General features: G+C 35.6%; 1 protein-coding gene and 1 pseudogene across 4 annotated transcripts in view; both read right to left on the bottom strand.

Moving 5' to 3' along the window:
• LOC127812892 (glutamate receptor 2.2-like) overlaps window positions 1–2,251 on the bottom strand; it is a 78,952-nt gene extending 76,701 nt beyond the window's left edge. For all 4 annotated transcript variants that reach the window (XM_052353441.1, XM_052353438.1, XM_052353440.1 and 1 more), the window contains exon 1: window positions 1,929–2,251. In XM_052353441.1, coding sequence (XP_052209401.1) covers window positions 1,929–2,214 — 286 coding nt within the window. In that variant the 5' untranslated portion in view covers window positions 2,215–2,251. The remainder of the gene's footprint in view (window positions 1–1,928) is intronic.
• A 7,997-nt stretch (window positions 2,252–10,248) lies between these two features.
• Window positions 10,249–12,538, bottom strand: part of LOC127812851 (glutamate receptor 2.2-like) — a 28,732-nt pseudogene continuing 26,442 nt past the window's right edge.

The following is a 12,538-nucleotide window of genomic DNA, read 5'->3' as shown; positions in this document are numbered from 1 at the left end:
ACCCCGCAGACCTTTGCAATTTCGGATGTTGCCGGTGACGAAGAGATGACGGTGGCCAAATCACTGTTCCCCCACCACCAGTGCGCGTAATGGTAGATGAGAAGTAGAAAAATAGAAAAATTGAAAATTTACAAGTGATGATGAAAAGGTTTGACCAAAGGCACCAATTACACACAAATCTTTTGCATAAATTTTATGAATTGACCATCTTTTCTTTATTTCCCGCTCTTTACCCCTTCCTTTTATCTATATTTCTCTCTTATTTCGGGCACATAAATGTGATGCTTTGGTAACTATTATTCTATGATATACGGAATCAATGTTTTCGAAATATTTTATTTTTAAAATTTTAAAAAATAAAAAATACTTTTAGACTATTTATATAATTTTAAAAATATTTTAAGACTATTTTATAATATTAAAAATGTGTTTCTGTTCACAAAGAAGTTAAAGATGATAAAATTTTGTGATAGAATTTTTTTCGTTTCTAACTAAAAGTTTTAATTTTTTTTCTAGAATTTGTTTGAATTTGTTATAGAATTTATGTTTATTTTTACATTGAATAATTATTTTTTTATAATTTTTTATTTTAAAAAATATATTTACAAAAAAGTTTTTATTTTTATAATTAAATAATTATTTATTTTATTTGAATGTATTATAAAATTTATGTTAATTTTTAGATTTTAATAGTCATCAATCAATCAATCAATCAATGGGTTTGTGAGTTTTGAAGGGCGACCATATGGCTCTGTTCAAGATGGTGGAGGGGTTGACTGTAGATTTGGAATGTTACTTGAAGATGTATTGGTATGTTTTTTTCTTTTAACTAATTAAAATCTCATTATTTTTAGCTATAGATGAGGTTTTAAATATATATGGGTTTTATATATAGCACTGAAGGTGGCGTTTTCTTGAAAATCGAATCCAAACAAATAAGTGTACATCGAAATTAATACCGTTTTGCCGACCGAGACAAGGAAATGAATGAATGAATTATATCAACGGATATAATTCACTCATTTACACTTGCGTGGATAAGGAAAGAAGATGAAGAGAGAAATGTTATATATCTATAAATAAGTTTAACTGATAATTTTTATAAATTGACATGCATGATATAAATAAATTTATAATATTTTTATTCAAAACTAATAATAGTTTATAGTTGTGAGTAGATTTATTATTAAATTTAAATAGACTTATATATTATGAATTTAAATAGAATTATTACGAATTTATGTGTGTCACATCAATTTATAAATATTATTTGTGAGCACCACATTTTCCAACCAAATAATATAACTCTTTATTGTGTATCAACATGTAAAACAACAAACTTACCTTATTCCACCTACTTAAATAGTGTTTGTTAATCAAGATATGTGTTAAAAAAATGGGATATAAAATTATTTTTCATTATATTTGTTAAATTTATCTAACAATCCACTCAAAATAAGTCACCTATATCTTCTTATCCGTCAAAAATTATATAAGTAAATCTCTTCCTCCCTCTAAATAAATTTATTTATAATTTTACAAATAAGAGAAAAAGATTCCACTCATCTCATAAAATCTTTACGTTTTTTTGATAATGAGAGTGATATTTTGATAAAAAAAAATCTTATTTCGATGTTTATCATATATATTTTAACAAATATATAGAAAGAAAAATACAATTATTAGTACATTTCAAAAAATTTAATTAATAATTTAATAAAAATATTAGAATACTTCACACCTTTTATATGTGGATACTATTTTATCTTTCTTATTAGATTATTTCCAACGCCATTGATTTTAAATACATTAGACTTTTTCTCTACACTAGACATTATGGATGGTATTTATATATAGTAATCTTCACTAAACCAATATTAATTCTTTTATGGGACGAAAGTAACTATCGAGAGAGAGAGGGAGAGAACCTGCAGCAGCAGCACCAAGGTCATCGCCTTTGGAGTCCCTGGGCTTTGGGACTACCCTAGTCCTGTAGGAGGCATGAGAGGCATAGAAGTCAGAGAGAGCCATGTGGATGCAGCTCAACCCCATCTTCCCAAGCCTTCCCTTCATGTCAAGAACCACTCCCACATGTACCGCAGTCGCTCCGCTACTGTTATTAAGCTGATCATACGCCATGGCCATGCTTGGCAAGATCATGATCAGAACAAAGGCAATGGAGAAGAAGTTGATTTGTGGGCTTAGATTTCTCATCCCGGCTAATTGGACCTCTTTTCCGGAGAGTTCTAATTTTTGCTTAAGCAGGGAATGGCTGTCCAAACCAACTGATCACCATATATATACGTAACACTCGACAGATTAGGGGGCTAGAAAAGTCCACCATCAGCTGCTGAGCCAAGAATAAGAATAGTATACTCCCATCCTAATTACATATATAACATGGGACGCAACTATTAGTAGTCATGCTTAGTCTGACAATGAAAATTTTATGTTATTATACTTAAAAACATTAATTAGTTTTCTTCTTCTTTTACCCCAATTTGAATGGTAATTATAGTTAATTTTATTCTATTAGTGAGTAATAAAAGCAATCAAAAGTATCAACCCACCCCCCCCCCCCCCCCGGCGGCAGTTAGAAAGTACTTTTGTATTGTTAGTGGTGCTTCGTTTCGTTTTCGCTTCCTATCTTATTTATTTTTATTTTTTATTTTTGTTTTTGTACAACATAATTAATATTTATAAGGATGTAATTCATGTTTTTATAAAACGTTTTATTTTTATTTTAAAATAAAAATATCAAAATTTATTAATGAATATATGGTAACCCATAAACACCTCACGACACTTCCCCAAGACCCCTAATTTATACTTTTCTTGTAGCCCAAACAAACATTCTAACTTAACCTCCACCACAAAGTACACCCAGTTGATTATAAATCTTTTATACAAAGAATATCTTGACAACCTTTGAATTGGTCAAAACTCAGCAATCTCACTATTATATAGCAACAATAGAATAGAATATCGGATACACAATGAATAAACCTTGAAAGATCTTAAAAAAAGAAGAAGAAGAAGAATACATAAAAAAGGCTAATAGCAAGAAATAACTTAAATCTTTTTGCAAATTTATAATTTAATTAAAATATTTTAATTTTAATAATTAGATTAAAATTAGCTCAATTAAATATAATTTTATTCAGCATGCTAATGACATGTATTCATACTGACTTGACTTGATAAATAATTTATAATAATATAATAATTGATGATGGTATTTGGGACCGACCACCATGTGTCACCTCTGTAACTGGACCTCGGGAATGGTACCTCGGTCTTGGCGATGTCGAACCTCGGGTGTAGAACCTGCAAGACAATGGAGGGCCGGGGCTTGGATCCCCCAGAGTGGACTCCGACGCTCAAATCAGTAGAGTAAATGCAAGTAGAAGTAAATGAGAGAGATGTAGAGATTGGGTATACCTGGCGAGAGTCCTTATCTTTTATAGGCAAACCCGTTTTGGGGTATCCGAAATGAGCGAGCACAACTCCCGAGGGTTCCGGTCAAGTTGGAACGGGTCTTGCGGTTCGGCTCGAATTTCTCGGGCTCCGCTTTGGAGTGTTGACTGGCCACGTGTCGATCTCTCAGGTGATCCACGTTGTAGGTGAGACTATTAGTGCGTAGAGATATTATAATAATTTCAGTTAGTGTCACATCAACAATGATGGCGAAGGAGTTGGCAACTCCTTTACGATGGGCAGCCAAAACTAGAAGCAACCCCCAACTTTCAAAAATTAACAATCAACTCTCAACCCCATCTCTCCCCTACAGCATCAGTGTCGCTATCAATCGCGTCATTGCTTTCACAACGCCTCAAAACGACATGTCGAGGCTTTCCCACCTCTTTCGCCTCCATGGCTGACAACCCTTATGGTGCGCCACCGTCCTTGTCCAAACCATGCCCCACATCGAGGCTTCCATTCATCTCTACCTCTCCCACCCCAGCGACGACCAAGCTACTTATCCCCTCTCAACCGCTTCGCTACCATAACCTTCACTTCCAAATCTAGGATTTCATCTTTCTCCGACGCCCTAGCCACCCTCAATGACGAGGCCTTCACAATTGCCCCATCGACAAGGACGCGGAACTTCTTGATGAGACATTAGTCGACGGACTCTGCCACATTAATTCCAATTGAATCAAGAACTTAATCTTTCCCATCTCCAAGCCAGTCAGTCTTGCGGAGTCGTTAAGAGCGGGGCTAGGGCGGAGCAGGCTCTGTTCGGTTCCGCTGGTGTTGGGCAGAGCATATGCTTTGTCCGAGCTTCCTCTGGGAACTCACTGGGAAGGGCTGGATGGCCTGGTCACGACAACCAAAAGTAAAACGACTAGGAGATGTCGTTGACTAGTGTTCATCTATTGGTTTACTTATAACTATATAATTATGTGTGAATCTCATAAATATTATTATTATATATATGATACATGTCATTTCACATTAACATAAATACATTTTTTTTGAATTAATTTTATGTGTTAAATAAAATTGTATTTAATTAATTTAATTTAAATCTAATTATCAAAATTGAAATGATTGAATGAAATTACAAATTGATGAAAAGACTTAAATAATTTTTGCTATTAGCCCCATACAACGGGAGCACAACTAGGAATTTTTGAATTTTCACCATGCCACATGAGACCAACCAAACATGCACCTTGTAGTTGTTCTACAGGTGTGTTTGATTAGAAAAAAGATGAAAAAAAAAAATATTTTTGAATTTTATAGAAAATAATTTTTACTTCTCCTAAATATAATTTTTTATAAAAATTGAATCGAAACATAGTTCAATGTGTTATATTATAAAAAATATTAAGTAATCAAACATATGCAAGTGAAATTTTTTTTTATTGATGTGAATCATGGTCGAGAGATTCAAATTTCAAGCAAAAATATTGTTGTCGCTGAAGCAGGATTGTGCCCTGAACCTTCGGAGAAGCACCCTCTCATCTGAAGCTCAAAGCTTTCACTTGTCGCTACATGCATGCCATTGTCACAGGCCACCTTGACTAAATTAACCGTTATATGAGGCTGATTGATGTGTATTAAATTAATGACAGACAGGCTTTAAAGTTTCTTACGAGGATGACATCAAGCAACCACTTCCGATTAGTAATGAAAAGAAAAATTATTCACTTTTACTTAACGGAAAGTGTTTATCAATACAATATTGTACACTCAACATTAAGAGCTGTAGGTCCATCCCAAGGATTTTCACTGATTTTGTCACGTAACCAACAACTCCACGCCGCCTTCTTCATAGTTTATCTTGACCAAATCAACCTATGAAGCTTCTTAAGTGTTTTAAACTATTTAAAATTAGAGCTTAATTAAATATTTAAATTTGCTTCAAACCAAACTCCTATCCCTATACTTGTTAATTTGGCTTGTGGGTTGAAATCTGATTGTCTACGTAATATGATATGTCTATATTAAGGGCACGAGTTTTACAAGAAAAATTATGTCATTTATTACATATAATTATTTTATTTTATTTTTTATATCAAATCTAACTTTATTGTCATAAGATATATAAAAAAATTAAGTATTGCTTTTAATTAAGTAAGTTTTCGACAACATCAGGCTGGAGAGCAATTATTAGACACACTTGACTTTGGACACAATTAATGGTGATTGACTCCAATCATTTTGGATCCAGGATACTTATAAAAGTTTTAGAGAAAGTTTTTATAATATATATTTTTCATTAAATTTATCATCATTTTATAAATATTTACTAAAAATATAGTTTGACTTACCCAGGGTGCATATTCTTATCATTTTTAATTACTAGAGATATTTTGCTCACAGGAGAAAGGAAGAAAATACCCCTCTTTCAAGGGAGGAGACAAGTACGTACTTGATGGGAAATGCTATTCACAGTCTCATTTTTGCTTTTCATACCCCCGTCCCCTCAAATTTCACAATAATTTTAAAATTTTTATTTTACCCCTCCCATAACCTGTGGCCCACAACCTACTTTCTCCTCTGACCACCATTGACCGCTAGCTTTCGCCTCGCTTCTCTCTTTCTTTCTTGCACACACACATACACCCAAACACATACATATATATATATATATAGACACACACATGCGGCTGCCATTGTTGGGTTGGCCATGACGGTCGACATATACACACAGATATATATATATATATACATACTGTAACATCCAGAAATTTAGAGATAAATAATAGTTATAAATATCAGTGTTGAGATTATTATTATTTATTTGGAGGTTTACAAAAAAATAATAATAATTTATGGTGTTTTAAGGAAATAGGAAATTAAGGTAATTAATTATTTTATTCTAAAATATTTATGAAAATGAGGAAATATTAAAATAAATTAAATTGAGAGATTTTCAAAAATTTCGAGACGTTAGTGGAAATATTAAGCAGGGGTGTGTGTGTGTATTCTGGAAGTTTGGGGGCTGAGGTGTGATTTCTAGAAAAGGGGCCAAGGGTCACCTTAAATTTATTAGGAGATGCATATAGGTTGAAGGTGAGCACTGGCTTGGGCGGTCGCGTGTGAGGGCAACTTGGCGGGGAACGCAAGTTCGATTATGCCCGCGAGCACGAGAGAGAAAAATGCTGATTTTTAATCAGTAAAGATGCCTAAAACGACATCTTTTCACTTGAGGCTATGGCCTCCCAGCACAGCCTAGAGACTACCACGGGGCACGCTCTCATTTTCTCATTTTCTTGCTCGAGCAACCTTCATTTTTGCTTCATTTTTAAGGTCGATTTCGGCCATTTCTGAAGCAGAAAACAATAAGGAAATTTGGGGAAGAAAAAATAGCGCACATGGGCCATTTTTGGGAAAAAATCAAGATTAAAAAATATACGATATTGCAGTAAAAAACATATATTAATCATTCTGTTCAGTTAGAATTTCATTTAAAGCCCAATTTTATTAATTTTGACAAAATATACGATATTGTAGTTTGTATAATTTTAGCCACGTTTAGACAGAAAAAGCCCAAGGATCTCTTCTATGAGGCAAGTTCCCTACTCCATCTACAAATTTCCATTGTGAATTTATTTACCTTCCATTCATTCGTTTCGGTCCGTTTATTAATTATGGAGTTAGAAGCCTTTTTGGTGTAAATTAAATTTAATAAGCTATCCTTGAGAATTTTATTTGTTGGTTGCCTACAGGGGTTTGTGTAATGCCCCGCTTTTTTGAGCCTTAAATAACTAAGAAATTTCAGGAATATTTTTTTTTTTCAATATAAACCATTTCTCGACAATCCCGTTTTACCTTCCCAGCATACTAAAGAAGAATCAATAAACCAAGACAGGTAATCATCATAAATGATTACCATCATATCATTAAATACTTAAATACATGGGGACTTATCTGTACAATCTGATGATTCCTCAGAAATACATAAAGGCATAACAATTATACATGATCATCAATATAGTAATATATCCTGAATCCTCATGAGGAAGCAAATACCGGGACAACTTGCCAAACCTATTGGCCACGTCATCATGTGCCATTACATCTCAATCATCTTCTTGTCATATTTGCAAGTCCTAACTGGAACGTTTAAATGTTCTAGGGGCATAACACAATTAGAAGATGAATCTTCCAGTGAGAGTTTAGAAACATGAAACATGAATATATGATGCAATAACATAAATAATTATATGCCCTAGTGTAACTTCCCTGGCTCACCAGCCCGGCACAAAACCCTATGTAGAATCCCGACCTGCTTTTCAGGATAATTCCAACGTTGTTCCATCATTTGCTTTTAGGAATTATGGCTACACTATCTGGGCGACACCCCAATCCCATGCACGAGTATCAATATGCCAATAATATCGTGCCATACAAAAATCATGACTTTCCATACAATATGACAAAATAATCATAACTTCAATAAATATCATGCATAATGAAGAAAACATGTCATATATGGGTTCTTGGCATAAAATCACTCATCTTTAGACGTAAACTCGAATTTTCTCGAAAAGCGTATATCGCCTCGATTTGCGTGTCAACCTCGAAAATAATGCAAATCGTCAAGATCCTTGGCCAAATCATTTCCAAGGAAAATCAATAATATATTTTTCTAGACTTTTTTCTTATCTTTCCTCTATTTTTTTCTAGTTGTTATCTATTTTTTATAGTAATAAATTCTTCCAAAATTCAAAATAAATACCTAATCAAGTAATTTATTAAATTTTTCTTCAATAAAATTCCTAAAATAACATTTCTAATCTCCAAACATTTTCTAGAAATTTTTCGAAACCTCTTCTTATTTGTCTCTAATTAAGTTTTTTTTTTAAAAATTTAAAATAATTACTTCCTTATGAAATTTCCCAAATAAAAATTCATAAAAGTAAATTATTCCTCTTGCCTCGTTCATTTTTACTTCTTTCCTTTTTGGTCTTTCTATGAAGTCCCGGAACTTTCTATAATTTCTATTGAGTCCCTCAAGCTTTGAACTCTTCATTTCATCTTCTAATATTCCGAAAAAATGTCATTTCGACCTTCCTCTGTCAATTTCAAAAAATTGCACTTAGATCCAAATCTTTGTTTCGGCCATAAACCCTTTTGTTTCTTTCTGAAACCACTGAAGGGTTGTCCTACATACCGAATATGAGCCCTCTCAAGGTTCCGTTGACTTTCTGGAAGTCTCTTATGATAGTTCGATTTTGCAGCCTAAATCGCAGCTGCATTTTAATTGTATCGAAAATCGTTCCTGATTCAACTTTTCTCGATGCTAAAAATCATTTGTCGAGATGCTCATTAATGCCACATTATTTTCCTTTGGCATCTCGATTTCAGGTTACTCCTTGTAGTCGATTCGGTCAATTTTTCGGGCTATTTAGATACCAATCTTTCTCGAAATTTCATTTTCTTAATAAAACGCTTATTCTCTAATAATCTCAATTTCTTGGGTATTACATTCACCCCTCCTTAAAGAAATTTTATCCTCAAAATTTGTATCTGATCGATCAAGTAATTAAGACAAAGCTCAGCTTATTACCTGAACACCTTGATCACATATCGATTCGAACCTTAACAAACACCCTGAGTTTGTATTCTTTATACGGCCAAAGCCTACAAGCATACCGTGTCATTTATAGAATTTCCTGTTGTGGTTCTTTTACATACGACCACACATCTTCCAACATTTTAGGCACACACATTCTACTCTGAAACTTTTGAGAATGCCATTTCGCATTTCAAAAATCAGAACCCTTGGGCTGGCCACGATCATTAATCATAGACAAGTACACTTATCAATCACACATGCCTTCCGTATCTCGTTCACTAGATCCAGCTAAACAACCAGGCTAGCACTAAAAACAGACAATCCTTTTGACACTATACTCATAGTCAGCAGGCCAACAAGCCTCCAACATCTAACACTCACAGCTATCCACCCAGGTTATGCTTCAGGCATTTCTTTGCCACGCCCCGGGTGATTCGAAATAGTGCAGTCGTAATCCTCAAGGAACTCCATCTACCGTCGCTACCTCTCGTTTATCTCTTTCTACGAGAACCCATACTTTAGGCTCCTCATGGTTCGTTAGCACATCAAATGTCCCACCATTTCAGTAGTGTCTCCATAACCTCAAGAGCACATACCCTAGATACCAGCTCCAAATCATACATCGGTTAGTTCTCTTTGTGCCTTGGTGTAATTCACAGGTAATCATCTGTTCATGTTGCACTAACACGTAACCCGATCCTTTGAGTTATCACAAACTCTCACTACATCTGGCAGATCATTCTCATTAGACTCTTCTCACGAGTCATATTATGGACATAACTATTCTAGAGTGTCCCATCACTACCTTCTGACAATAGCTTGTTGAAACATCTTAGCATTCTATTTCGAAACCTGATTCCCAAAAATTTTATTTCGAATCCTATGTTGCTTCATGTTTCGAAACACAGGGCCGGGACTATAAATAACTAAAAAGCCCCGAACTCGACTTTCATGTGTCCGGATAATTTTTTTCTTCTTGGCAAAATCTCCAAAATAATAAAACACGTTTTCCCATAAAATTCTACTTTTTACTTTTTTTTCCTTTCCATTTCATTTCTTTTCTTTTTCTTTTTTTTTTCTTTTTCTTTTTCTTTTCTTCCTTTCTTCTTCTTCCTCTGGTTTCCTCATTCGTGAACGTCCACCGCCCGTGCACAGCCCAGCTGTTCCCTGGCCTTTGCCTCGTTCGCCTCCAATCGACTCCATCTGCCCAGCGATCACACCACCGACCGACACTCTAGTAGCATCGATCTCTTGCGCGCAGCATCCCCCGCCGCTGCAACATCACCTTCGGTTGCAGCCTTCCGCCAGCCAGATCTGGCCATGCCGTTGCCACCGCCTGCTCCCTCGTAGCCATCAACCATCGCTCGGCTTTCCCCGGCCGCCACAACGACCATCACTGTCCTCGCTGCTGTTGTCAGATCTGGGTTGATCTGACCCAATTGGTCCGACCCGACCCCATTCAAGTTTGACCCATCCCTAATTCAATCCATTAGATCTAACCCATATCTGATTGACCCATTCAATTAGATCTGACCCATATCTGCTTGCTCAGATTTAGCCAGAACCTAGATTTATCATGCCAAGGTTCGACCCGTTTTGATGCGGTTCCTGGCAAGTTTTAAGGAGACGGTGTACTCCACATTGTATCTTTGCTCCTTATTTTTGTCATGAGGAAGGATCCACTTATTTCGCTGCCATCCATTGCATTTTTGGTGCCAGAAATGCCTCCATCCTTCTGGCCCATCTTCTAGTAAGTGACCGGCTTAGAGCTGTTATGACACTCTTATTTGAAGCTCAAGCTCGACTTCAGGATCCTGTCTATGGCTGTGTATCTCACGTTATTGCTCTTCAGTAACAGGTTAGTGATTTACAAGTTTGTCGAGCTCTATTGCAAGATTCACTATTCGCATATTATTCTTCACATCCACATTCTGTTCCTCAACCTGATCAAAACCCAAACTGGAGCTCCGATCTTCCCATCATCCCAGAGGACGTCTCTCATCCTAGTTTCCTAGAGGCTACTCTTCTACCTCACCCTAAAAAAACTAGCAATAGCCAGATGCCACTCCCAGATGACATCGATGAGCTGGGACCCATCGAGTTTGGCAACTATCGTTGGCACTGAGCATAGGCAATCATTATCAGTTCTATGGTTTGCCTTTTTGTTTTAAATAATTGTATGGCTTGATCTCCTATAACTATTTTGAACATTTGGAATGAATATTATGTTTTTGGCACTTTTAATGTCTCATTCTCTTGTCTTACCCTCGATTGCATATTGATCATAAAATATCTCAGCCTCTTGCAGTTGTTTAATAATTCATCAAATCGAGATAAAAATATCGACTCTTAATTATCACCTGATAATTCACGTCTCAATCTAGTCACACATAGCTAAACATCCAATAACCTCAAGCTATCATTGGCAATTTCATCACTAAGAAATAATTTCGTTAAATCTTTCGAGAATATATCCTAGTACTTTCCATTTTTCTTACGGCTTTTTACTGACCGCAAGTGCTTATACCTCATATCAATAGACTTCTTATTTTCATAACTTGCTGACATCATTCTAATGATTATCCAGCTATACATCTTTCAATTTGTCTACCAGGGCTACCTAGACTAATCATCTAGCCATATAAGAGTTCCATTCTCTGAAATTGAAAATCTCGGATCTCTTAATCGATTTAGGTCTGTAGCTTCCCTTACTGCGACCTGTCACCCTGGCACATTTTCCATCATTTGGTTCTCTCAATCACGCCAAAGATTTGCACAATCTTCAAGATGACAATCCATAACTATACTACCAGCTAAAGCATGTAGGTACTTACGTCACCTACGGTTCTTTAATCCTTGCTGGATTTCTTCCTAAAAACTCTAAAGTTCATCACGAATCCCTAGATTCTAGATTAGTTCTTTCAAGAAATTCCTCAAGAATCTTAAACCGATTTATCTTCAAAAATCCCGAATCAGATTATGACATCTGGTTCTAATCACCTTTTGTGAACTCGATTTCTTTGCAACTATGGCTCTCAATCCACCATTCATTATGATGCTTTCAAGTTCACCTCGTCGGGTTGACTACCGTTAACTTTTCCTAATTCCATAGGTCCATTTGGCACACTAGACCGTAGTCACAACCTTTATTGACTAGGTCTGCTTATCATTCCTTTAGGGTTGATACGACCTATCAAGCGACTCTTTCCTTTTTGGTACCCGAACTCTACCTTGAACCGAGGTTGCCATCTCAAAACTCATCGTCAAGGTCTTGGACTAGCCATGCTCCACTACCTGAAATCTCAGTTACCGAGAATCTACTACTTCTCGTACTTCTTTCTTCGGATCCAGCTGACTACAAGAACACGACCATCAAATTAGTTCTTCCTAGACAATACACTTACCGTTAGCCAGCACACAAGCTGTCACCATTACCCCGTTCACATAGTAGGCTTACTCCTACCCCATACGTCGACCCTCAAACGGGTACACCCTGAGTGAAAA

Source organism: Diospyros lotus, chromosome 11, assembly GCF_014633365.1.
Source record: "Diospyros lotus cultivar Yz01 chromosome 11, ASM1463336v1, whole genome shotgun sequence".
Lineage (NCBI taxonomy): Eukaryota > Viridiplantae > Streptophyta > Magnoliopsida > Ericales > Ebenaceae > Diospyros > Diospyros lotus.
The sequence above is the reverse complement of the archived record's forward strand: the minus strand, read 5'-3'. Positions and strand labels throughout refer to the sequence as shown.